The sequence below is a fragment of the Salmo salar genome, chromosome ssa01 (assembly GCF_905237065.1).
Source record: "Salmo salar chromosome ssa01, Ssal_v3.1, whole genome shotgun sequence".
Lineage (NCBI taxonomy): Eukaryota > Metazoa > Chordata > Actinopteri > Salmoniformes > Salmonidae > Salmo > Salmo salar.
The window spans coordinates 65,856,342-65,884,307 of NC_059442.1; the positions used below are offsets into that span (position 1 = coordinate 65,856,342).

Below are 27,966 nucleotides of genomic sequence, written 5' to 3' on the forward strand. Positions count from 1 at the left end.
GTTTTTCTTTATTTTTTATATTTTCTACATTGTAAAATAATAATGAAGACATCAAAACTATGAAATAACACAAATTGAATCATTTAGTAACCAAAAAAGTGTTAAACAAATCAAAATATATTTTACATTGTTCAAAGTAGCCACCATTTGCCTTGATGAAATCTTTGCACACTCTTGGCATTCTCTCAACCAGCTTCACCTGGAATGCTTTTCCAACAGTCTTGAAGGAGTTCCCACATATGCTGAGCACTTGTTGGCTGTTTTCCTTCACTCTGCGGTCCAACTCATCCCAAACCATCTCAATTGAGTTGAGGTCAGGTGATTGTGGAGGCCAGGTCATCTGATGCTGCACTCCATCACTCTCCTTCTTGGTCACATAGCCCTTACACAGCCTGGAGGTGGGTTTTGGGTAATTTTTCTGTTGAAAAGCAAATTATAGTCCCACTAAGCGCAAACCAGATGGAATGGCGTATCGCTACAGAATGCTGTGGTAGCCATGCTGGTTAAGTGTGCCTTGAATTCTAAATAAATCACAGACAGTGTCACCAGCAAAGCACCCCCACACCATCACACCTCCTCCTCCATGCTTTATGGTGGGAACCACACATGCGGAGGTCATTCGTTCACCTACTCTGCATCTCACAAAGACATGGCGGTTGGAACCAAAAATCTCAAATTGGACTCATCAGACCAAAGGACAGATTTCCACTAGTCTAATGTCCATTGTTCGTGTTTCTTGTCCCAAGCAAGTCACTTATTCGTATTGGTGTCCTTTAGTGGTGGTTTCTTTTCAGCAATTCGACCATGGAGGCCTGATTCACGTAGTCTCCTCTGAAAAGTTGATGTTGAGATGTGTCTATTACTTGAACTCTGTGAAGCATTTTTTGGGGCTGCAATTTCTGAGGCTGGTAACTCTAATGAACTTATTCTCTGCAGCAGAGGTAACTCTGGGTCTTCCTTTCCTGTGGCGGTCCTCATGAGAGCCAGTTTCATCATATCACTTGATGGTTTTTGCGACTGCTCTAGAAGAAACTTTCAAAGTCCTTTACATTTTCTGGATTGACTGACCTTCATGTCTTAAAGTAAGGATGGACTGTCATTTCTCTTTGCTTATTTGAACTGTTCTTGCCATAATATGGACTTGGTCTTTTACCATTCAAAGTAGCCACCATTTGCCTTGATGACAGCTTTGCACACTCTTGGCATTCTCTCAACCAGCTTCACCTGGAATGCTTTTCCAACAGTCTTGAAGGAGTTCCCACATATGCTGAGCACTTGTTGGCTGTTTTCCTTCACTCTGTGGTCCAACTCATCCCAAACTGTTCTTGCCATAATATGGACTTGGTCTTTTACCATGTTCTGTATAACCTTGTCACAACACAACTGATTGGCTCAAACACATTAAGAAGGAAAATCAATCCACTAATTAACTTTTAACATGCCACACCTGTTAATTGATATGCATTCCAGGTGACTACCTCATGAAGTTGGTTGAGAGATCGCCAAGAGTGTGCAAAGCTGTAATCAAGGCAATGGGTGGCTACTTTGAAGAATATAAAATCTAAAATGTATAACACTTTTTTGGTTACTACATGATTCCATGTGTTATTTCATAGTTGTGAAGTCTTCACTATTATTCTACAATGTAGAAAATTGTAAAAATAAAGAAAAACCCTTGAATGAGTAGGTGTGTCCAAACTTTTGACTGGTACTGTATACACACATTTTAATTGAAATGCTTTCCAGGTGATACCTGGAATGGACAGACAGTGACACTCTTGCCTGCATCTAGCTGATATAGGATGTCATCATTAGTCCAACAGTTGCAAACGAGAGTTTCTATTGGACAAATTCAAGTATGTTTATCCCCATTTTGTTCTGTTTGCTTCCATTTATGAAACGTTTTTCAACAGAATTGGCAGAACGAATACACCCCTGATCACGCGTAAACACACAGCCATGTTGTATTCCTTCTTGCATCCATGCGCTCTCCTCTTCCCTTCGCTTGTGGACTTCAATGCACAACACATCAGCTGTATTTGACCAGGTGAAAAAATCTTTCCAAGCCGAACCGCTACTCACAGCCTACATCGTTGTCCCCATATTAGCTAAAGTGACATCATAGTCAGCATAGCTAATAGCACTAACACGTTAGTAAACCCGCTACAATCATGCAGTAACGTTACAGTGCATAGTCAGTAAGCAGTTACACCGCCCGGCAGGAATACGTTTGTAAAACCAAAAGCTTACCTTGACTTGGAAGAGTGTCAGTGTTGTGTTGGATAGTCATAACCAGCTAGCTAACATAGCATCCTTCTGTTTGAGCAGGGTGTTTCAGTAGTCTAAACTAGCTAGCTGAATTTGCTACCTAAGTAAGTGAAACTGAACGTTTTTTTTAAATGACAATCTCTCTGTATTTATATTTCTCTCTTGCTTCTCCTTCATTTTGGAAGAAATGTATTTGTTCAAAACTGTTCAACTATTGTCTTTCTCACTCTTTGAGTCAACTACTCACCACATGTTATGCACTGCAGTGCTAGCTTGCTGTAGCTTATGCTTTCAGTAATAGATTAATTCTCTGATCCTTGATAGGGTGGACAACATGTCACTTCATGCTGAAAGAGCTCTGATAGGTTGGAGGACATCCTCCGGAAGTTGTCATAATTACTGTGTAAGTCTATGGAAGGGGGTGAGAACCTTGAGCCTCCTAGGTTTTGTATTGAAGTCAATGTACCCAGAGGAGGACAGAAGCTAGCTGTCCTCCAGCTACACCATGGTTCTACTCTACAGAGTGCTGTTGAAGCTACTGTAGACCTTCTTTGCAAAATAGTGTGCATTAATCAATTATTTGGTGACATATGACTACCTCATATTTGTCTCTCGACCTGTGTGCACCTACATTGTAAACTTTAAATCATAGGCTAGGTTGTAGCAACCTCATGATGGGTATAGGGAAAATTTGAGTATCATGTAGTACCCTAAACCTATTACTGTTACATTGAACTTGGTGAATGGAATATGAATGAGTGTCATCCAATATGCTGTAATAGAAATAAGGCCATGCTCATGAAAAAAAATCATCCTCAATCATCTTAAATGGCACTGACCGCCGCTGACCTACTCAAACATATGCAAACTCTTACTCTTGATCTCACACAAACACACACACACACACACACACTTCTAAATACACTATATATACAAAAGTATGTGGAAACCCCTTCAAATTAGTGGATTCGGCTATTTCAGCCATACCCATAGCTGACAGGTGTATAAAATCGAGCACATGCAATCCCCAAACCTTCCCCAACAAGAAACCGTGGATTAATGGCAGCATTCGCGCAAAACTGAAAGCACGAACCACTGATTTTATTCAAGGCAAGGCGACCGGAAACATGACCGAATACAAACAGTGTAGCTATTCCCTCCGCAAGGCAATCAAACAAGCTAAGCGTCAGTATAGAGACAAAGTAGAGTCACAATTCAACGGCTCAGACACGAGACGTATGTGGCAGGGTCTACAGTCAAAAGAAAACCAGCCCCGTCGCGGACACCGACGTCTTGCTCCCAGACAAACTAAACAACTTCTTTGCTCGCTTTGAGGACAATACAGTGCCACTGACACGACCCGCTACCAAAACCTGCGGGCTCTCCTTCACCGCGCCAACGTGAGTAAAACATTTAAACGTGTTTACCCTCACAAGGCTGCCGGCCCAGACGGCATCTCTAGCCGCGTCCTCAGAGTATGCGCAGACCAGCTGGCTGGTGTGTTTACGGACTGTTCCCACATGCTTCAAGAGGGCCACCATTGTTCCTGTTCCCAAGAAAGCTAAGGAAACTGAGCTAAACGACTATCGCCCCGAAGCACTCACTTCCGTCATCATGAAGTGCTTTGAGAGACTAGTCAAGGATCATATCACCTCCACTCTACTTGACACCCTAGACCCACTCCAATTTGCTTACTGCCCCAATAGGTCCACAGACGACGCAATCACACTGCACACTGCCCTAACCCATCTGGACAAGAGGAATACCTATGTAAGAGTGCTGTTCATTGATTACAGCTCAGCATTTAACACCACAGTACCCTCCAAACTCGACATTAAGCTCGAGACCCTGGGTCTCGACCCTGCCCTGTGCAACTGGGTCCTGGACTTTCTGACGGGTCTTCCCCAGGGGGTGAGGGTAGGAAACAACATCTCCACCCTGCTGATCCTCAATACTGGGGCCCCACAAGAGTGCGTTCTCAGCCCTCTCCTGTACTCCCTGTTCACCCATGACTGCATGGCCATGCACGCCTCCAACTCAATCATCAAGTTTGCAGACAACACAACAGTGGTAGGCTTGATTTCCAACAACGACGAGACGGCCTACATGGAGGAGGTGAGGGCCCTCGGAGTGTGGTGTCAGGAAAATAACCTCACACTCAACGTCAACAAAACAGAGGAGATGATCATGGACTTCAGGAAGCAGCAGAGGGAGCACCCCCCTATCCACATCGACGGGACAGTAGTGGAGAAGGTGGGAAGTTTTAAGTTCCTTGGCGTACACATCACGGTCAAAGTCAAATGGTCCACCCACACAGACAGCGTGGTGAAGAAGGCGCAACAACCCTTTTACAGATGCACAATCGAGAGCATCCTGTCGGGCTGTATCACCGTCTGGTACGGCAACTGCTCCGCCCACAACCGTAAGGCTCTCCAGAGGGTCGTGAGGTCTGCACAACGCATCACCGGGGGCAAACTACCTGCCCTCCAGGACGCCTACACCACCCGATGTCACAGGAAGGCCAAAAAGATCATCAAGGACAACAACCACCCGAGCCACTGCTTGTGATCCAGAAGGCGAGGTCAATACAGGTGCATCAAAGCTGGGACCGAGAGACTGAAAAACAGCTTCTATCTCAAGGCCATCACACAGTTAAACAGCCATCACTAACATTGAGTGGCTGCTGCCAACACGCTGACTCAAATCTCTAGCCACTTTAATAATTAAAAATTGGATGTAATAAATAAAACTAGTCTCTTTAAACAATGCCACTTTATATAATGTTTACATACCCTACATTACTCATCTCTTATGTATATACTGTACTCTATACCATCTGCTGCATCTTGCCTATGCCGTTCGGCCATCGCTCATCCATATATTTACATGTACATATTCTTAGTCATTCCTTTACACTTGTGTGTATGAGGTAGTTGTTGTGAAATTGTTAGATTACTTGTTAGATATTACTGCATGGTTGGAACTAGAAGCACAAGGATTTCGCTACATTCACATTATCATCTGCTAACCATGTGTATGTGACCAATAAAATTTGATTTGATTTGATAGACAAACATTGGCAGTAAAATGGTCTTAGTGAAGAGTTCAGTGACTTTCAACGTGGCACCGTCATAGGATGCAATTTCTGCCCTGCTAGAACTACTCCGGTCAACTGTAAGTGCTGTTATTGTGAAGTGGAAACGTCTAGGAGCAACAATGGCTCAGCCGTGAAGTGGTTAGGCCACACAAGCTCACAGAACAGGACCGCCGAGTGCTAAAGCGCGTATAAATCGTCTGTCCTCGGTTGCAACACTCACTACCGAGTTCCAAACTGCCTCTGGAAGCAACATCAACACAATAACTGTTCGTCGGGAGCTTCATGTAATGTGTTTCCATGGCCGAGCAGCTGCACACAAGCCTAAGATCACCATGCGCAATGCCAAGCTTCGGCTGGAGTGGTGTAAAGCTCGCCGCCATTGGACTCTGGAGCAGTGGAAACACGTTCTCTGGAGTGATGAATGACTTTTCCCCATCTGGCAGTCCAATGGACGAATCTGGCTTTGGCGGATGCCAGGAGAACACTACTTGCGCGAATGCATAGTCCCAACTGTAAACTTTGGTGGAAAAGGAATGATGGTCTGGGGTTGTTTTTCATGATTTGGGCTAGGCCCCTTATTTCCAGTGAAGGGAAATCTTAACGCTACAGCATACAATGACATTCTACACGATTCTTTGCTTCCAACTTTGTGGCAACAGGTTGGGGAAGGCCCTTTCCTATTTCATCATGACAATACCCCCATGCACAAAGCGAGGTCCATACAGAAATGGTTTGTCAAGATTGGTGTTGAAGAACTTAACTGGCCCTGACCTCAACCTCATCAAACACCTTTGGGATAAATTGGAATGCCGACTGTGAGCCAGGCCTAATTGCCCAACATCAGTGCCCGACCTCACTAATGCTCTTGTGGCTGAATGGAAGCAAGTCCCCACAGCAATATTCTAACATCTAGTGGAAAGCCTTTCCGGAAATGGAGGCTGTTGTAACAGCAAAGTGGGGACCAACTCCATAATAATGCCCATGATTTTGTAATAAGATGTTCGACGAGCAGGTGTCCACATGCGGTGCATTCAGAAAGTATTCAGACCCCTTTACTTTTTACATGTTTTGTTAAGTTACAGCCTTATTTTAAAATTGATTAAATATTTTTTTCCCCCTCACCAATCTACACACAATACCCCATTATGACAAAGCAAAAACAGGTTTTTCGAATTTTTGCAAATGTATAATATTTTTATGGGGGGAAATATCACAATTATAAGTATTCAGACCCATTACTCAGTACTTTGTTGAAGCACCTTTGGCAGCGATTACACCCTCTTCTTGGGTATGACGCTACAAGCTTGGCACACCTGTATTTGGGGAGTTTCTCCCATTTTCTCTGCAGATTCTCTTAAGTTCTGTCAGGTTGGTTGGGGAGAGTTGCTGCACAGCTATTTTCAGGTCTCTTCAGAGATGTTCGATTGAGTTCAAGTCCAGGCTCTAGCTGGGCCACTCAAGGAAATTGAGAGACTTGTCCAGAAGCCACTGCTGCATTGTCTTGGCTGTGTGCTTAGGGTCGATAACCTGTTGGAAGGTGAACATTCGCCCCAGTCTGAGGTCCTGAGTGCTCTGGAGCAGGTTTTCATCAAGGATCTCTCTGTACTTTGCTCTGTTCATCTTTCCCTCAATCCTGACTAGTCTCCTAGTCCCTGCCGCTGAAAAACATCCCCACAGCATGATGCTGCCACCACCATGCTTCACTTCAGGGATGTTGCCAGGTTTCCTCAAGACTTGACGCTTGGCATTCAGGCCAAAGAGTTCAATCTTGGTTTCGTTAGACCAAAGAATCTTGTTTCTCGTCATTTAGGTGCCTTTTGGCAAAATCCAAGCGGCCTGTCATGTGCCTTTTACTGAGGATTGGCTTCCGTGTTGCAACTCTACCATAAAGGCCTGATTGGTAGAGTGCTGCAGAGATTGTTGTCCTTCTGGAATGTTCTCCCGTCTCCAAAGAGGAACTCTGGAGCTCTGTCAGAGTGACCATCGGGTTCTTGGTCACCTCCCTCACCAAGGCCCTTCTCCCCTAATTGCTCAGTTTGGCCGGTTGGCCAGCCCTAGGAAGAGTCTTGGTCGTTCCAAAGTTGTTCCATTTAAGAATGAAGGAAGCCACCATGTTCTTGGGGACCTTCAATGTTGCAGAAATGTTTTGTACCCTTCCCCAGATCCGTGCCTCGACACAATCCTGTCTCGGAGCTCTACGTCCAAATTATCCGACCTCATGGCCTGTTTTTTTTCTCTGACATGCAGTGTCAACCGTGGCACCTTATGTGCCTTTCCAAATAATATCCAATCAATTTCATTTACCACAGTTGCACTCTAGTCAATTTGTAGAAACATCTCAAGGATGGTCAATTTAAACAGGATGCACCTGAGCCCAATTTCGAATCTCATAGCAAAGGGTCTGAATACTTATGTAAATAAGGTATTTCTGTTTTCTATATTTAATAAACGTGCAAAAATGTCCAAAAACCGTTTTTTGCTTTGTCATTATGGAGTATTGTGTGTAGATTGATGAAGAATTTTTTTTTTACGTCCATTTTATAATAAGTTTGTAACGTAACAAAATGTGGAAAAAGTCAAGGGGCCTGAGTATTTTCCGAATGCACTGTACTTTTGGTCATGTATTGTATGTTTCTGTGACCATCCCCTCAGATGTATCTTTGATTATGCAGCTGTAGAGATGGGTGTTCCTGCTACTCCTCAGCCAATGCTTGTGATGGGACTCACCATGTCAATCTGTTCATGGCCTGTAGTGACACACACACACACACACACACACACACACACACACACACACACACACACACACACACACACACACACACACACACACACACATATATAAATACTATAATTAACTCATCAGGGATTCTTCAAAGTGCGACAATATGTCATTCAAGGTCACTCCCAAACCCTGCCACCGACTCCTCTAGCTTCCCAGTGCTGTATATTTCACATATTCCTAATTACTAACAGTTTACACACGTCATTGAAAATACTGTATAAGGCAATTAAAAACCAGTGTCTAACTTCTCTCTTGTCCTCTAAAAGCGAATGTATTTTTTGATGTGGAGCTGAGGTTTTGATGTCTATTTTCTGTTCTGTTCTTTTAGGGGCCTGTTTGCAAGTCATTACACTGAGACACATTACCTGGAGGATGGGAGTCCCGTCAGTGCTGCTCACAACTCTACGGTAGGCTGGAGGTTGAGTGCTTCTGACATTCATGTCTGAATGAACATTGTGTGCTGCTGACTTTAAAGGATGGACCTTTAACAATGTTATGTGAACTCAACTTATGTTTTTTGGATCAAATGGCCCTCAAGGCCCTGAATTTAAAATGTATTAACTTGAGATTTTGGATCACTGGCCTTCACATAATACTCCATAATGTCAAAGTGGAATTATGTTTTTTAAAACTTTTGCTAATTAATTAAAAATGAAAAGCTGAAATGTCTTGAGTCAATAAGTATACAACCCATTTGTTATGGCAAGCCTAAGTAAGTTCAGGAGCAAACATACACTTAACAAGTCACATAATATGTTGCATGGACTCACTCTGTGTGCAATAATAGTGTTTAAAATTATTTTTGAATGACTAACTTATCTCTGTACACCACACATACAATTACCTGTAAGGTCCCTCAGTCAAGCAGTGAATTTCTAACACAGATTCAACCACAAAGACCAGGGAGTTTTTCCAATGCCTTGCAAAGAAGGGCACCTATTGGTAGATGGGTATTTTTTTTTTTACAAAAGCAGACATTGCATATCCCTTTGAGCATGGTGAATTTCTTTATTAGGCTTTGAATGGTCTATAAATACACCCGGTCACTCCAAAGATACAGACGTCCTTCCTTACTCAGTTGCTGGAGAGGAAGGAAACCGCTCAAGGATTTCACCATGAGGCCAATGGTGACTTTAAAACAGTTACATAGTTTAATGGCCGTGATAAGAGAAAACAGAGGATGGATGAACCTCATTGTAGTAACTCCACAATACTAACCTAAAATACAGAGTGAGAATAAGGAAGCATAAGGCACTAAATTAAAATTGAAAAACATTTGTCAAAGAAGTTAACTTTATGTCCTGAAAACAAAGCATTATTTTGGGGGCAAATCCAACACAACACATTTGGCGGATGAATCAGAATTAGTTGGGTAACATAGATAATTAAGATGTCTTATCTGCATAATATGCTTATGTGATATACTTGTTATTAGAATGTATCCCTTTGGACTCTGGTGTTGGCAGTTGCACTTCTTCCCTCAGCTGGGGCTCAGTCACTTGGGGCCCAGAGAGGGGAGAGGTCAGATTTGTCTTTTACATGTCTCTGGTGCTATGCAGAATATCAGAAAGGGAAGAGGACAGGATGGAACATTGTCTTCATATGTGAATGTGTCTTTACCTATTCTTAAACCATGTGAAGGGATGGCATGATTAATGGGGAACCAATTACTTGTCTCCACAATGTATGTGCGCAAGTCACTCCCTCCTTTGGCATTGGGGGGAGGTGTATGGCTGTGTATGGAACCATTGTATGTCCTCTCTGATGTGGCACTTATCCTGGGATAGTATATGATCTAGAGACTCACTCCCCTCAGTGAGCTTGTCCAGGAGTGGGGTCAAGAAGGGGTTTTACTTGAGATGGGAGTATCTAGAGTTGACAATTGAGTTATGCCATTGGATGAGCTAGTGTTTCTGTTCTATACCGTACCAGGAAGAGACGGTTCCAGTTTGGAATAGGACCAGACACTGGTCTATACAATGAAAACTGTTGACACAGCAGATGCTATCTGCAATGTATTATAGATGTCTTTCATACAAATCTTAACCTTGTGATGTATCTGTTGTTCGTCATGTAGGTTGAGAGGGGTGTATCTTGGCTATAAAAGATCTTTGTACTTTTGTGTTGTCACTCTCAACGGTTCATTAGAAATAGGGAATCGTTGAAAGTCAGTGCTATTGCAAAGCTCTTATTATTAAAGATGTAGGTTAAGTATAACTCTGACTGGTGTGAAGTTTGTTTCTCCTCATTTGGTAATACAGAAATTAACCACCACACACATTACTGAGTACCACTCTTCATATTTTCAAGCATGGGGGTGGCTGCATCATGTTATGGCTATTCTTGTCATCGGCAAGGACTAGGGAGGTTTTTTTGCATAAAAAGAAATGGAATAGAGCTAAGAGGAAAACCTGGTTCAGTCTGCTTTCCAACAGACACTGGGAGACAAATTCACCTTTCAGCAGGACAATAACGTAAAAGACAAGGCCAAATATACTCTGCAGTTGCTTACCAAGACAACATTGAATGTTCCTGAGTGGCCTAGGTTTTCACTTAAATCAGCAAGACTTGAAAATGGCTGTCTGGCAATGACCAACAACCAACATGACACAGCTTGAAGAATTGTAAAAATCATAATGTGAAAATATTGTACAATCCAGATGTGCAAAGCTCTTAGAGACTTACCCAGAAAGTCTCATAGCTGTAGTTGCTGCCGTTGACGATGCTAACATGTATTGACTCAGGGGGTTAAATACTTATGTAATCAAGCTATATTATTGTTTTATTTTTCATAATTATTTTACAAATGTTATAATTTTTCTTCCACTTTGACGTTACATAGTATTTTAATCCATTTTAAACCCACCTTGGAACCAACAGAATATTTTATGAAGAAACTGTACCTTAAGTAGAGCTAGTTATCATGCTATTTACATTATTGCACAAAGCACAACGTAAGTCCTCCAGAACCAGAACTACAGTATATTCCAATGGATGTCAAGGCGATTTGGCTTCGTTAGCTTACAGTTTGATTTAGTTAGTTGGTACTGTAAGTACACAAATGTTAGTGCCAGCACTTAGATCTGGGTCAACTGAACTACTCTTCCTTACATTAATTAGCTTAACTGTTGAAGGAAGGTTTGACAACAGGACAGCACAGCGGCTTTTCTAGGCCAGCCTTCAGGTACAATGTGTTAAAGCATTCTGGGATAATCAAGCCAACCAAGCCTCATTAGTGATTTTCAAAAGCCTTTCGCTTAACATAGTTAGCAGGCTTGTTCCCCCTTCACAGCTGGAGTGAGATTTGAAAATATGACTTAATTGAGCAGAGGTGAGGACAGTTTGACAGGTGCTTTGCAGGTGGAAGGGGAAATGGTTTGTGATTTGGCACTGATTGACAATCTATTTTCCTCAAAGCTAAAATACACAGTGATGTTCCTCATTCTTCAGAACATGATTGGTGGTATAAAGTAAAGTAGGAGGAGATGTTAACATATTATCTTGTCAGTGTATCAGTGTGTAGAGCTGATATAATAAGAAAGGAATAAAACATTTAAAACTTGCTAAAAATCTTGACATTGAAGACATACCATAAGAAATTGAGTGGAAGAGGATGGAAAATGGTTTATAGTCACAGTCACATAGAGCCCCAAAACCTAGCGGTCAAACATGGAAATGGTTCCAATCGTTTTGTCACCATTCATTTTTCCCATTGGGGATTTTAGAACCACTTCAAACAAGGTCTGCATGACATTTTCAAAACTGTAAATCTCTCTCGGACAATGTGACTTTTATCAATATTTTCCGCTTTATTTACTCTCAGATTCAAAAAATTAAAATTGGCATCAAAGTAGACCATGCAAGCTCCTGCATGTCATCTCTAGCTGTCAGCTACCTAGCTTGCTACTAGCTACCTTGATCCAAAACAAAATATACACTGAGTGTACAAAACATTAGGAACACCTTCCTAATATTAAGTTACACCCCCCTTTTCCCACAAAACAGCCTTAATTCGTCGGGGCATGGACTTTACAAGGTGTCGAAAGCCTTCTACAGGGCATGTTGAGTCCAATGCTTCCCACAGTTGTGTCAAGTTGGCTGGTAGTGGATCTCTACTCTGAATAGCCTTTTCCATCTCATCCCACAGATGCTCAATTGGATTGAGATCTGGTGACTGGGCAGCCCACTGCAGTAAGCTGAATTCACTGTCATGTACGTGGAATCATTCATGGACAATCCTAGCCTTGTGGCATGGGGCATTATTCTGCTGAAAAATCTATTTGCAGATGGATACACTGCTGCCATGTAGAAATGCACCTGATGGCAATGATGTTCAGATATCCTGTGACATTCAAAGTTGCTCCACTTTTATCAAGGGGCCCAATGTGTGCCATGAAAACACACCCCAAACCATCACACCACCAGCTTGCAATGTTGACACACCGCAGGAACCAGATTCATGCAGCAGGAACCAGATTCATCAGACCAGGCAATTTTCCAATTCTCCAGTGTCCAGTGTTTTCGTTCCTTAGCCCACTGCAACTGCAGTTTCTTGTTTTTTTGCTGAAAGAAGTTGAACTCTATAAGGTCGTTGGCTGCCATACCCCATTTGTTACAAGGTATGATGAGTTGTGCATTCTTTTATGGGTCGTTGGGCACCAATGTTGTAATACTGTATGCAACTATTTGGGTGAAATATGAGTTATAGATCTGTGATCGTCATTGAAAGCAAGTCTAAGAAGCAGTAGATCAGTCTATGTGCGCTATGCTTTCTATGCTTTCTGTTAATATTTGTGTCTTTTACTTTAGGTTTTGTACACCAGCTTCAAACAGCTGAAAATACAATATTTTCGGGTTATGGAAAATATACTTCACAGCGGTTTAGATGGTGCAATGATTCTCTACACTATACTTGCTTATTTTGTCACATAAACTGAAATTAGGCAAACTATTAGAATTTTAGCAACCAGGAAATGCTGGAGCGATTTCTGCATAGTGCATCTTTAATAAAAGTCCCATGATGGTAGTGACTGCCCATTATTGCTTATCACTTAGTAACATTACTTTATTTTAATAAAATATTTGTTTTATTTGATGACTTTATTATTTCATTCCAAGTCATCATCTCATCTCTATAGAGCTGCTGCCTATGCTGTCTGACAATTTTTTTTTTTTAGTAGTTCTTCAAAGTAAATAAGGCATACTTTTATGACTGGTGAATAGTAACTATCAATCAGCTAGAACATGTATTTTCAGGCTCGTGAAGCAACTGCTTTCTATTCTCTAGACTGAGTGTTCTTTCTTCTCTCAGTCTCTGTGTCTTCTCCAAACAGACCGGCCAAGTTTAAGTGGGTGCGAAATAAATTATGGTCATTGTAGTTAATTACCACATTTTCTGCGCTAAAGTATGTAGAATATTGGCCTGTTGGAAACTACTGATTTATCTCTACAGAAATTGAGCACACAAAAAAAGAAAAATGGAATTCAAATAATTTAACCGACGTCGGGAAATTAGTTGTTTTATAAAACAACATTTTGGTTAATAGTTCAGCACTACCATTCATCCTCTGAATGGCACACATACAACATCCATGTCTCAATTGTCTCAAGGCTTAAAAATTGTTCTTTAACCTGTCTCCTCCCCTTCATCTACACTGATCGAAGTGGATTTAACAGGTGACATCAATAAAGGATCATAGCTTTCAGCTGGATTCACCTGATCAGTTTGTCATAGAAAGAGCAGGTGTTCCTAATGTTTTATACACTCAGTATTGAACATTTTTATTTACTGTTCTATATTTTATTTAACTAATATTTGTTGGCTTATTTATGCATTTGGTCTTGTGTCTTGAAAAGAATACTATCCTAGTAACAGTCAGATATTTACAATGTGTCATGAATACTCGGCTAGTTTTTTTGCAAATAAGCTAGCTAGCTAGCTAACTTTATGAATGACGTGAAATATATTTCAATTCATGGTGTCTAAATGTAGTGCTGTATTAAAGCAATTCAGAGCTAACTTTTGACATGTTCTGTTACAGAGTCAAAGCCATATTTACCCATCGCAGAATGTATCAATAGTTATGAATGAATAAGCATATTTACAGTGCCTTCAGAAAGTATTCACACTCCTTGACTTTTTCCACATTGTGTTGTGTTACAGCCTGAATTTACAATGTATTGTCACTGGCCTAAAAACAATACCCAATAAAGTCCAAGTGGAATCTTAATTTCTTTTTTTCATTAAAAATCAAAAGCTTAAATGTCTTGAGTCAATAACTATTCAACCATTTGTTATGCAAGCCTAAGTAAGTTCAGGAGTTGTCACGTCCTGACCAGTAAAGGGGTAATTTTGTTATTGTAGTTGGTCAGGACGTGGCAGGGGTGTGTTTGTTTTGTGGTGTTGTGCTTTTTGGGTTAGTTCTATGTTATGTATTTCTATGTTTGATTTTCTAGTATTTCTATTTCTATGTTCAGGGTTTTGGTTTGGCCTTCAATTGAAGGCAGCTGTTCTTCGTTGCCTTTAATTAGAGGCCATATTTAAGTGGGTTTATTTTGTCTTGTGTTTGTGGGTGGTTGTTCCATGTATAGTTAGGTTACCTTACAGGACTGTCGTTCGTTTTCTTGTTTTGTTTCAGTGTTCACGTTTAAATAAAAGTATAAGTATGGACACTTACCACGCTGCGTATTGGTCCGATATTTCTTCCTCCTCAGAAGACGAAACTTATGATAGAACCACCCACCATAAGAGGACCAAGCAGCGGAGGAAGGAGCAGCAGGAGGAGTATAAGGAGTCATGGACCTGGGAGGAGATACTAGCTGGAGAAGGACCATGGAGGAAGGCTGGAGAGGACCGGAAACGTTATGCGGGGACACGGCTGGCAAGGAAGCCTGAGAGGCAGCCCCCAATTTTTTTTGGGGGGGGGCACAGGTGAAGATTGGCTAGGTCAGGCAATAGACCTGAGCCAACTCCCCGTGCTTATTATGGGGAGCGGATGGCGGTGAGAGCACCATTCTATGCGGAAGTGCGCAAGGTCTCGCCCATCCGCATGCACAGTCCGGTGCGAGCGATACCAGCCCCCCGCAGGTGCCGTGCTAGAGTGGGCATCCAGCCAGGGAGAAGTATGCCTGCGCAATACATCTGGCCACCAGTGCGTCTCCTGGGCCCAGGCTACCCTGCGCCAGCTCTACGCACGGCAGCCATCTTGCCTCAGCACAGCCCAGTTCGCCCTGTGCCAGTACTCCGCCCGTGCCGGGCTACAGAAAAAAACTCCAGTGCGTAGTCAAGGCCCCGTGTATCCAGTTCCTGCTCCTCGCACTAGCCCTGTGGTGCGCGTCCCTAGTCTGGCGCCTCCAAAGCCAGCCCCACGCACCAGGACTTTAGTGAGCCTGCCAAGTCCAGTACGTCCTGTTCCTGCTCCTCGCACTAGCCCTGTGGTGCGTGTCACTAGTCTGGCGCCTCCAAAGCCAGCCCCACGCACCAGGCCTTTAGTATGCCTGCCCAGTCCAGTTCGTCCTGCTCCTGCTCCTCGCACTAGCCCTGTGGTGCATGTCACTAGTCTGGCGCCTCCAAAGCCAGTCCCACGCATCAGGCCTTCAGTGCGCAGTCCCTGTCTAGAGCTTCCGGCGACAGTGCCCCGTCTAGAGCTTCCGGCGACAGTGCCCCGTCTAGAGCTTCCGGCGACAGTGCCCCGCCAGTCCGGCGCAGCCAGAGTCGCCCCGCCAGTCCGGCGCAGCCAGAGTCGCCCCGCCAGTCCGGCGCAGCCAGAGTCGCCCCGCCAGCCCGGCGCAGCCAGAGCCTTCAGCGGTGGGCTACAGCCCTGAGCCTTCAGCAGGGTGGACAGGTTAGCGGGCAGGAAGGCCGGAACCAGAGCCACCTCCGTAGGAGGGAGTATTGGGGAAGGGGGGGTGTTTGCACAGGAACCGTCGGTGACTTTTGCCACCCTCCCTTCCCTCCCTTTAGTTTTTTTTTTTTTTGTGGGTTGTTGTTGGTGTCTTATGGTTTTCTTGTTTTGTTTCAGTGTTCACATTTAAATAAAAGTATAAGTATGGAGACTTACCACGCTGCATATTGGTCTGATATTTCTTCCTCCTCAGAAGACGAAACTTATGACAGGAGTAAACATTTACTTAACAAGTCACATAATATGTTGCATGGACTCACTCTGTATGCAATAATAGTTTTTAACATGATTTTTGAATGACTACCTCGTCTCTTTATCCCACACATACAATTATCTGTAAGGTCCCTCAGTCGAGCAGTGAATTTCAAACACAGATTCAACCACAAAGACCAGGGAGGTTTTCTAATGCCACGCAAAGAAGGCCACCTATTGGTAGATGGGTAAAAAAAAGAGACATTGAATATCCCTTTGAGCATGGTGAAGTTTATTAATTACACTTTGGATGGTGTATCAATACACCCAGTCATTACAAAGATATAGGCAACCTTCCTAACTCAGGTGTTGGGGAGGAAGGACACCGTTCAGGGATTTCAGTGGTGACTTTAAAACAGTTAGAGTTTAATGGATGGATTGTCACGGTTGTTGTATGATGGAGCGGACCAAAGCGCAGAGTGTGTATCGTTCCACATTTTCTTTATTGAACTGTGAAACTATGCAATACATACAAAATAAACTAAAGAACAAAAACAACAAACCGTCACGAAGAGGTGAAACATACACTAACTCAACAATCTCCCACAATCCAGGTGGGAAAAATAACTACTTAAGTATGATCTCCAATTAGAGACAACGATGACCAGCTGCCTCTAATTGGAGATCATCCCAAAAAAGCCCAACATAGAAATACAAAAACTAGAACATAGTATTTTTTTCTAGTTTAGATTTTCTGTCACGCCCTGACCTACTCTACCATAGAAAATAACAGCTTTCTATGGTCAGGACGTGACATGGATCAACAACATTGTAGTTACTCCACAATACAAAACTAATTGACTGAGTGAAAAGAAGGAAGCCTGTACAGAATAAACATATTCCAAAACATGCATTCTGTTTGCAACAAGGCACTAAAGTAATACTGCAAAAAATGTGGCAAAGCAATTAACTTTTTTCATGAATACATAGAGTTTGGGGCAAATACAACACATTACTGAGTACCACTCTCCATAGTGGTGGCTGCATCATGTTATGGGTATGCATGTAATCGTTAAAGACTGGGGAGATTTTCAAGATAAAAAATAAACAGACAAAATATCATAGGAAAACCTGGTTCAGTCTGCTTACCACCAGACACTGAGAGATTAATTCACCTTTCAGCAAGACAAAAAACAAAAACAGAAGGCCAAATCTACACTGGAGTTGCTTTCCAAGAAGACAGTGAATGTTCCTAAGTGTCCGAGTTACAGTTTTGACTTAAATCTACTTGAAAATACCTGAAAATGTTTGTCTAGTAATGATCAACAACCAATTTGTCATTATGGGGTATTGTGTGTAGATGGGTGAGGGGAAAATCTATTTCATCCATTTTGAATTCAGGCTGTATTACAACAAAACATGGAATAAGTCAAGGGGTATGAATACTTTTAGAAGGCACTGTATTTGACAAGAATGCTACTAGTCACCCATCATTCACATCAAACACCTGAACTCCAACAATGTTTAAAAAAAATCAAAATAGTTAACAATGCATGCATGTGCCTTTTATACATAACATATAAACATCTGACTTGATGTAAATATTAAAATGATTTATTTATCAATGCCACAAACCTGCGACATTGAAGAGCACCATATTAACTATTATTACTATCAGAGAATGCACAGATTCTTACCATTTTAGGAATTAGACCAGCACAAATAACACAATGTAAAACAGCATATTGTGATTTTTGTTGGGTGAGTTTCAAATGAAGAAACAACTGGATACATAAGGTAGGTTTAATATGAAATACTAGATCTACTCCAGCAGAATGAGAAACAACCTTGGTGTCCATGTTGCTGCTGTCAATTGTGTTAATGTATTTGAAATACTAAGACCCCTTTTCCAGCTGTTTGACCAGTAATCAAAGCCTTGCTTATTCCACATGTTTTGGATGGAAAATTGTTGAGAAATGTATACAGTGCCTTTGGTAAGTATTCAGACCCCTTTCCTTTTTCCACATTTTGTTACGTTACAGCCTTATACAAAAATGTATTAAAAAAGAGTAATCCTCAGCAATCTACACACAATACCCCATAATGAAGCGAAAACAGGTTTTTAGACATTTTTGCAAATGTATTAAAAATTAAAAAACAGAAATATCTTATTTACATAAGTATTCACACCCTTCGCAATGAGATTCGAAATTGAGCTCATTTGCATCCTGTTTATTTTGCTAATCCTTGAGATGTTTCTACAACTTGATTGGAGTCCACCTGTGGTAAATTCAATTGATTGGACATGATTTGGAAAGGCACACACCTGTATATATAAGGTCCAACGGTTGACACTGCATGTCAGAGTAAAAACCAAGCCATGAGGTCGAAGAAATTGTCCGTAAAGCTCCGAAACAGCATTGTGTCGAGGCACAGATCTGGGGAAGGGTACCAAAAAAATGTCTGCAGCATTGAAGGTCCCCAAGAACACAGTGGCCTCCATCATTCTTAAATGGAAGAAGTTTGGAACTACCAAGACTATTCCTAGCGCTGGCCACCTGGCCAAACTGAGCAATTGGGGGAGAAGGGCTTTGGTCAGGGAGGTGACCAAGAAGCCGATGGTCATTCTGACAGAGCTCCAGATTTCCTCTTTGGAGACGGGGGAACATTCCAGAAGGACAACAATCTTTGCAGCACTCCACCAATCAGGCCTTTATGGTAGAGTGGCCAGATGGAAGCCAATCCTCAGTAAAAGGCACATGACAGGCCTCTTGGATTTTGCCAAAAGTCACCTAAATGATAAACAACATTCTTTGGTCTGAAGAAACCAAGATTGAACTCTTTGGCCTGAATACCAAGCATCACGTCTGGAAGAAACCTGGCACCATCCCTACTGTGAAGCATGGTGGTGGCAGCATCATGCTGTGGGGATGTTTTTCAGCGGCAGGGACTGGGAGACTAGTCAGGATCGAGGCAAAGCTGAACGAAGCAAAGTGTAGAGATCCTTGATGAAAACCTGCTACAGAGTGCTCAGGTCCTCAGCCTGGGGTGAAGGTCCACCTTCCAACAGGACAACGACCCTAAGCACACAGCCAAGACAACGCAGGAGTGGCTTCAGGACAAGTCTCTGAATGACCTTGAGTGGCCCAGCCAGAGCCCAGTCTTGAACCTGATCAAACATCTCTGGAGAGACGTGAACCTGACAAAGCTTGAGAGGATCTGAAGATAAGAATTGGAGAAACTCCCCAAATACAGGTGTGCCAAGCTTGTAGTGTCATACCCAAGAAGAATCAACGCTGTAATCGCAGCCAAAGGTGCTTCAACAAAGTACTGAGTAAAGGGTCTGAATACTTATGTAAATGTAATATTCCCTTTTTTGAAATGAATTAGCAAACATTTCTAAAAACCTGTTTTTTCTTTGTCATTATAGGGTAGTGTGTGTATATTGATAAGAAAAAATATTTTAGAATTTGGCTGTAACATAACAAATGTGGAAAAAGTCAAGGGGTCTGAATACTTCCCCAAGGCACAACCAACAACCAATTGTACATGCACCACTCAAATGACAAAAAAAAACAGTTAAAAGTCACATACTTTGAAAGTAGACTACCTTATTGTGTCTGGCAACTATTTTCATATAAAAGTTTCCTGTCCAAAACACAACTGACTAAGTTTTTATGGACATTATAAAACCCTAAATTGGTACACAAACTCAAAAAAACGTATCATAGTGTCATAAAGAATGCTAAGGTAAATGCTGAACATAATGCTACCCAATATACTCTACATGACCAAAGGTATGTGGACACCTGCTCGTCAAACATCTCATTCCAAAATCATCTGCATTAATATGGAGTTGGTCCCCCTTTTGCTGCTATAACAGCCTCCACTCTTCTGGAAAGGCTTTCCACTAGATGTTGGAACATTGCTGCGGGGACTGGCTTCCCTTCAGCCACAAGCGCATTAGTGAGGTCAGGCACTGATATTGGGCAATTAGGCCTGGCTCGCAGTCGGCGTTCCAATTCAGGTGTTTGATGGGGCTGAGGTCTGGGCTCTGTGCAGGCCAGTCAAGTTTTTCCACACTGATTTCAACAAACCATTTCTGTATGGACCTCGCTTTGTGCACAGGAGCATTGTCATGCTGGAACAGGAAAGGGCCTTCTGTAACAACTGTCTTCAAAAATGGACCAAGGCGCAGCGGGAATGTGGATACTCATAGTTTTTTATAAACTTAAGTAAAGCATCCACAGGCAAAAACAATAAACAATACTCACGACGACAGGAACAGTCTTACAGGCACACAAAACGCAATGCAAGAACAACTACCCACAACCCCAAAGAGAAACACACACTCCTATATAGGACTCCCAATCAAAGGCAACTCAACACACCTGCCTTCAATTGGGAGTCCCAATCACCAACACAACCATTCACACACACAAAACCCCTGCCACATCCTGACCAAAACTAACACCATTACGCCCTCTGCTGGTCAGGACGTGACAGTACCCCCCCCTCAAGGTGCAGACCCCGGAATGCACCTAAAAGAAAAAACAAACCCCCAAACAACAAAAAATATCCCCCTAAACAATGAGGGAAGGGAGGGTGGCTGCCGTCAGCGACGGCACTGTGCTACACCCTCCCTCCCCAACCCACCTCTCCTGGAGGTGGCTCAGGTGCAGGACGTGGACCTCGCTCCACCTTCGGCGTCGCCCACTTTCGGAGGCGCCGATAGCTGGGCCGGGCAGAGGGGCCACTCGGGCTGACCCTGGCAGACGGACCACTCTGGCTGGACCGGAGGACAGGCGGGCCACTCGGGCTGGCCCGGAGGACAGGCGGGCCACTCGGGCTGGGCCGGAGGACAGGCGGGCCACTCGGGCTGGGCCGGAGGACAGGCGGGCCACTCGGGCTGGGCCGGAGAACCGGCGGGCCACTCTGGCTGGGCCGGAGGACCGGCGGGCCACTCTGGCTGGGCCGGAAGACCGGCGGGCCACTCTGGCTGGGCCGGAGGCACGGCGGGCCACTCTGGCTGGGCCGGAGGCACGGCGGGCCACTCTGGCAGATCCGGCACGGCGGGCCACTCTGGCAGATCCGGCACGGCGGGCCACTCTGGCACTCTCAGGATTCACCAGGCTGGGGAGACATAAAGGATTTTTTTATTGGGGCTGCCTCTCGCGCTCGTTGCGCTCTCCTCGTAGAATCGCCTCTCCACTCTCGCTGCTTCAATCTCCCACTGCGGGAGGCGATAATCCCCAGCCTGAGTCCATGGTCCCTCTCCGTCCAGGATTTGTTCCCACGTCCATTGGTCCATCACGTTGTACTCCTGTGGCTCCTTCCTCTTCCGTTGCTTGGTCCTTTTGTGGTGGGTAGTTCTGTAACAACTGTCTTCAAAAATGGACCAAGGTGCAGCGGGAATGTGGATACTCATAGTTTTTTAATAAACTTAAGTAAAGCATCCACAGGCAAAAACAATAAACAATACTCACGACGACAGGAACAGTCTTACAGGCACACAAAACGCAATGCAAGAACAACTACCCACAACCCCAAAGAGAAACACGCACTCCTATATAGGACTCCCAATCAAAGGCAACTCAACACACCTGCCTTCAATTGGGAGTCCCAATCACCAACACAACCATTCACACACACAAAACCCCTGCCACATCCTGGCCAAAACTAACACCATTACGCCCTCTGCTGGTCAGGACGTGACACCTTCCCTAAACTGTTGCCACAAAGTTGAAAGCATGTAATCATCTAGAATGTCATTGTATGCTGTAGAGTTAAGATTTCCCTTCACTGGAAATAAGGGGCCTAGACAGAATCATGAAAACAGCCCCAGACCATCATTCCTTCTCCACCAAACTTTACAGTTGGCACTATGCATTCGGGCAGGTAGCTTTCTCCTGGTATCCGCCAAACCCAGATTTGTCCGTCGGACTGCCAGATGGTAAAGCGTGATTCATCACTCCAGAGGACGTGTTTCCACTGCTCCAGAGTCCAATGGCGGCGAGCTTTACACCACTCCAGGCGACGCTTGGCATTGTGCATGGTGATGTTAGTCTTGTGTGCGGCTGCTTATCCATGGAAACCCATTTCATGAAGCTCCTGAAGAACAGTTATTGTGCTGACGTTGCTTCCAGAGGAAAGTTTGGAACTCGGTAGTGAGTGTTGCAAACGAGAATGATTTTTATGCGCTACAAGTTTCAGCACACCATTCTACTGCCAATGTTTGTCTATGGAGATTGCATGTCTGTGTGCTCGATTTTAGACAGCTGTCAGCAACGGGTGTGGCTGAAATAGCCGAATCCACTCATTTGAAGTGGTATCCACATACTTTTGTATATTGTTTCTGTATGTCTATGGCACCGACATGTTCATGTTTAATGTAATTAGTTGGTGACTCAGCCAAGTATTTTCATAGCAATTTCAAAAGGAGTCTCCTTTCAGAGCAGTAAAGGGGTCTCTTTTGGAGTCAACTCAGTACAGCCTTAGTGATTGTGTAAAAGTATGAACTGGCTACGGAAAATGCCAGCTTCAAGTATTTTGTCTCACAGTTCAGTACTGACGTTCAGTATTTTTCAAATTGACTTTTGGCTAACAATGCAGTTGGTCTTAGAGTAATTGGTGTAGACTTGAATGAAGCCATTCAGCCATAATACAGAGTTTTGTTTTGACTCCAAACCAGACACTTCCTCATCATACTGTCTCAGATAGACAGTATTATGTCTCTGTACACTTAATGGCTTCCTTTCCACTTCTCCTTGGTTGACCATTGGTGAAACGAAAGATAAGTATACTATAGTATGTTAAAGAATGTCCTGACACGGTTTCAATTTGACTTGAGTGTCATGTTGGTATTTTTCAGAAGAACTGTTACTACCATGGAGAAGTGGAAGGCCACGCTAACTCTGACGTCACTCTCAGCACCTGCTCTGGCCTCCGGTAAGTAACACTTCAGTCTATAGGATCCCAGAAGCCTCAGACATGCTGTGTAAGTGGCCACAATCAAGACCCACAGATTGTTCTGGCAATTCTCACATAGGAACTTCATTGGGAGGAAGGATGTGTATGACAAACCATTTGAATGTAAAAATGTTTATTTCAGAATCATGACATAGTCCATATTTTAGAGCACACCAAAAGAGTATAGTGACACCAAGATGTTGTCTAATATCATGTACTGTTTGCATATCATAGGGTCTTAAATGAGGCATGTATAGATGGCCACTTTCATCATATTTTCAGAATAATGTTTGGTGATACAAATGTAAAAAGCATTTCAAACATCCTCCCAATGAAATGTATGTGAAAATTGACAGAACAATCTGAGATGCCACAAATATTTTCCACTGCTGTGGAATCGCACTTTAGCCCCTTAAATCTCTGTCAACAAACAGGTATGAGTTTCCACTTACCCAAGAGTATAGAAGAGTCCACTGAAAGTGTATAATAGATCCCTAGACATAGAACATGGTCTTGGTCTGGCCACCCAGTGATTATCCGTATTCTCCTCCACTCTCCTCTGGGCATGTGTCTGTGCCTAATGGCCACCTGGAAGTAATAAAGCTGCCAGGCTGAGTCTAAACAGAAACAGAAAGCCTCCTGATGTACGCTCATCTCCGGCTTAATTACCCCAAACTACAGATGCATTATGTGACGAGAAAACGTTTAGTATGCCATGAAACCTTTTAACGATGCAATAAAAGCTAATGAAGAGGAACTTTTAGAGGTAATACATTTGTGATAAAAATGTTGACCTGAATAAGAGTCCACCCCCAAGGAGTGTTACTGGTAATTCTTTTTTTTATCTTGTACCTCACAAAATCCTTGAGGCAGACAGATGTTTGACGAGCAATATGTGGCTTGGCTTCAATGCCAAAACAAATTGTTTCAGAGTTTTAGTTGGCCTAAGAGCCTCTTCGGGGAGTTGAATCTATTGTAAGTCAGTGGGGCCATTTACATTGACTGAGTTATTTCACTAAGAGACATTAGTTCAGTCTCAACATCCAGTAAGAAATAAAACAAATCTAAATAATCCAGCTGCGAAAAATTAAATAAAAATGGATTTAACCAGCTGAGTTTTAAGGCTGTGTATTAATCCAAAGGAAAGGCAGTACAGAGAGAAAAAAATATAAGTAGGCCTTAGAAATATCCTTCCACACTTTGGTCCTTGGAAGTCAATAGTCCACAGTCCACATAAAGGAAACTTCTCTTGATGATCAGTACAATATCCTTTGCCAGTTCTTGACTTGGACTGAAATAGGTGCTGGTACTCATTTTGGGTGATGGTACTGTTTATATTTAGGTGCAGGAGCTCCACAATACTTCTGAGCTAATATTCGATTAGGTGCAGGAGCTCTAGCAGTAGAAAACTTGAGGCACCGGTACTCCGTTCCGGTGAGCTCTTGCCCAAGCCAAGCACTGTCCATTACTAGACTTTGAGAAAGTTCTCACTCAAAGTTAAAGACCTAGGCCTTTAAACTATAAACATCCTAATTACAAACACTTCTGACCATAACATGCAGTCAAGAATCAAGATGGCTTCCCCCTTCTGGTCACAGAATGCTTTGTCCACAGTCAATTTATTATACCAGATCTGTTGAACAGATTTGCCTTGTCTTCCCTTGTCTTACAGGGGTTTCATCTCACTTGAAAATAAGACCTTCGTCCTTGAACCATCGTTGGACCAGGACAATTATACACACATCATTTACCGAGGGGAAAACCTCAACCTGTCCTCTGGAACCTGTGGTCATGGCTTCAACATATCCTCTGTTACACCTGACAACCATCTAAGAAGCCCTTTCAGAACATTCAGTACCAGGGTAAGGCTCATCGACAACAACTACGTTTTTCTTCTGACAATTTCCTTCAGATAACCTCCATCAAATACCACATTAGAAATATTGGTACTGTAGCATTCCATGAACAAAACTGTTCATGATAAAGCTATCAGATAAAATCATTAGATCTAGAAGATGTTCAAAAGGAAGAGCTTGATAATGGATTCATCTTGTACAGGATCTGGAATAATGGTATCAGTGAGATAGATAGTGATGTAGGAGCGTGGGCTCTTGGACTTATGTCATTGTCATCCAGATAGCTGTCTGAGAGCATCTGCAACACAATGTTCTGGGTTTGATAACAATCTGAGCGGGGATGATGCGGCCTTTCATGGTGGGAAAGCAATTGATTTGCCGACTGACAGAATTCACTATGAAAACACCTATGTCTTAATTTCTCTGATATAACACATGACACCATTTGAAACAGGCTGATATGATATTTGTTTTGTAATGGCAAGCCAGGGGTCCTTAGGGAGATGTTTATTGTTAATTTGTAAATTGATGCATGCCTTTATAGCTATTGCCTCAGAGGTAGGATCAAACTTATTTTTACCATACTGTTGTAACAAAGATGATGGATTTTTGTGGCAGTCTGATCGATTATAAACAATGAGGGCAATTTTCGCTGTGACCAGGAACCAGGGCTTGAGTTGTTGTCATCGTCGTGTGTGTAGGTGGCAAGGAAGTCAGGCGCAGGAGAAACCAACTTGGTAGAACTGGAGTTGTTTAATAAATAATAAACAAACACAAACTCCAAAACCAACGTACATAAAAATAACATGGCTAAAAATAGCCGTAGCTCACCAATACAAAAATACACGAAAATCAATAACAAACAAAACAATCTCAGACAAGGACATGAGGGGAAACAGAGGGTTAAATACACAACATGTAATGAATGGGATTGGAACCAGGTGTGTAGGAAGACAAGACAAAACCAATGGAAAATGAAAAATGGATCAGTGATGGCTAGAAGACTGGTGACGTCGACCGCCGAGCATCACCCGAACAAGGAGGGGCATCGACTTCGGCAGAAGTCGTGACAGCTGTATTGATTTTGAACTTGGGTTTGCACTTGAATTGGCACTCAGAACAGCACATGAACCATGGTAGAGATCCAACCTTGCCCTTACTCTTTCCCTGGCTCCAGAGTCCTATATCAGGGCCAGGGCAGGAGCATGGGCCCTGCTCCCCCCACCAGTCTCCATGTAGCAGATGTACAGGTTCATCTGCCACCACCTACAGTACCTGCACGCATCCATTATCAATCCTGATCCTACCCTTTCCTTCAGAAATAATAACCAAGACACTCACTGACACAGTGAATCATCAGTTTCCAATATTGGAGCTTTAAAAGCTTGACAAAAAGAACAGGAGCACTATGATAGGACAGGATATTTCATAGAAACGTGTCTGCTGTCTGCTTGACTAAGCACATGAGTAATAGACTTTTTTATGAAGCTTTCACCACTGGTGAGGCCGTCAATGTGAAGTTGAAATCGCGGGTGATTCCGTGACAGGAGCCTTTTGAAAGATTGATAAGCAATATTTTTGAAGTAGCTTTAACATAAATAACCTAATGTGGACTCACTAGAAGTTGTGCGAAAGTGTGCGTTGTTTACCAAGCTAAAGAAAAAAGACAGGACTTTGAGGAGGAGAAAGGAGTGGTTAAATTTAGAATGTCCATGTCCTTGAGTAAAGATTTTGTTCAAATGATGGGTTTTCTCCCCCCCCCCCCCCCCACTTCTCTCTGCATCACAGCACAAGAGGCATGCTCAGAAGACTACCAAATACGTAGAGCTGATCATCGTTGCAGACAACAGAGAGGTAATGTATCTATAATGAATTAAAATGCATAGATAATAATCCTAGTGTCGTCCTACTCATCATTACCATGACTACAGTATGTGGTGTGCCCATTCAGAATGGCTAGAGACACACAGACTTCTCAGAAGAAAATAGGCGAAATTTTAACAAAGCAAGAACAAATCCTCTTGGTAACGGCAGAATTAGGTCAGTGTGCTGCTACAGTGCGGTCGTCGGTGGCAGCCGTATTCCACAGGAAGTGCTAAACAATTCCCGAGTGGACTAGACAGGAAACAGGAAACAGTGTGGATACAGAAGAAGGAGAGAAACGATCGCACTGGGATTTCCCCTTGGCTGCCCCTAGCTCATGCTATTGACCTGAACTGGAAGAGAGAGGAGGAGAGGACCCACTTGCTTGTGCTCCTCTATAAAGGCCAGGCTGGATGTAGCTGACGAAGTAGGTCTACACGCAGTATACACAAGCAGGTGGATGCACAGTGGGATGAAAAAGGAGAGTCTGTCTCACCTTGGATTGCATCCGATGCCTCTCACATGCTATTTCTGCCAATGCACATGCTCCCCGGTCTCTCGCCAATTGTTTCTGAGATGAACCCAGATCCAGATGGATCTCAGCTTGACAACCTGTCCAACATGTTATACCTTCTCTCCCAGACTGGTTGAAGATATCTGTAACATATGGGCCATGCCATTTCTGAAAAAACTACCATTATACTGTACTGCTAGGGTTGCAGAGCTACCAGTAATTTCCAGAAGTTACCGGAATCCTCAGTAATTTTGGTAATTAACAGGTGATCTATGGTAATAGAATAATTGTCTTATTTGCAAAAGCTCTATACAAATAACTTTGTTTGTATAGTGCTTTTCAATACAGGTAACAAAGTGATTCACATCATAAAATAAAAGTTACTAGCTTAGAAACAAAGACAGATACAGCTAATTGAAATCATACATTGAAAGCATCTTTATAAAAGTGTGTCTTCAGTAGGTATTTAAAAACAGACACTGAATCTGCAAGCCTGATTTCCTCTAGCAGACCATTCC

General features: G+C 42.9%; 1 protein-coding gene across 2 annotated transcripts in view; it reads left to right on the forward strand.

Moving 5' to 3' along the window:
• adam12b (ADAM metallopeptidase domain 12b) overlaps positions 1-27,966 on the forward strand; it is a 167,404-nt gene that overhangs the window by 91,973 nt on the left and 47,465 nt on the right. For both annotated transcript variants that reach the window (XM_014204336.2, XM_014204340.2), the window contains exons 4-7: positions 8,479-8,557; positions 23,118-23,194; positions 24,888-25,077; positions 26,860-26,925. In XM_014204336.2, the coding sequence (XP_014059811.2) occupies positions 8,479-8,557; positions 23,118-23,194; positions 24,888-25,077; positions 26,860-26,925 (412 nt within the window). The remainder of the gene's footprint in view (positions 1-8,478; positions 8,558-23,117; positions 23,195-24,887; positions 25,078-26,859; positions 26,926-27,966) is intronic.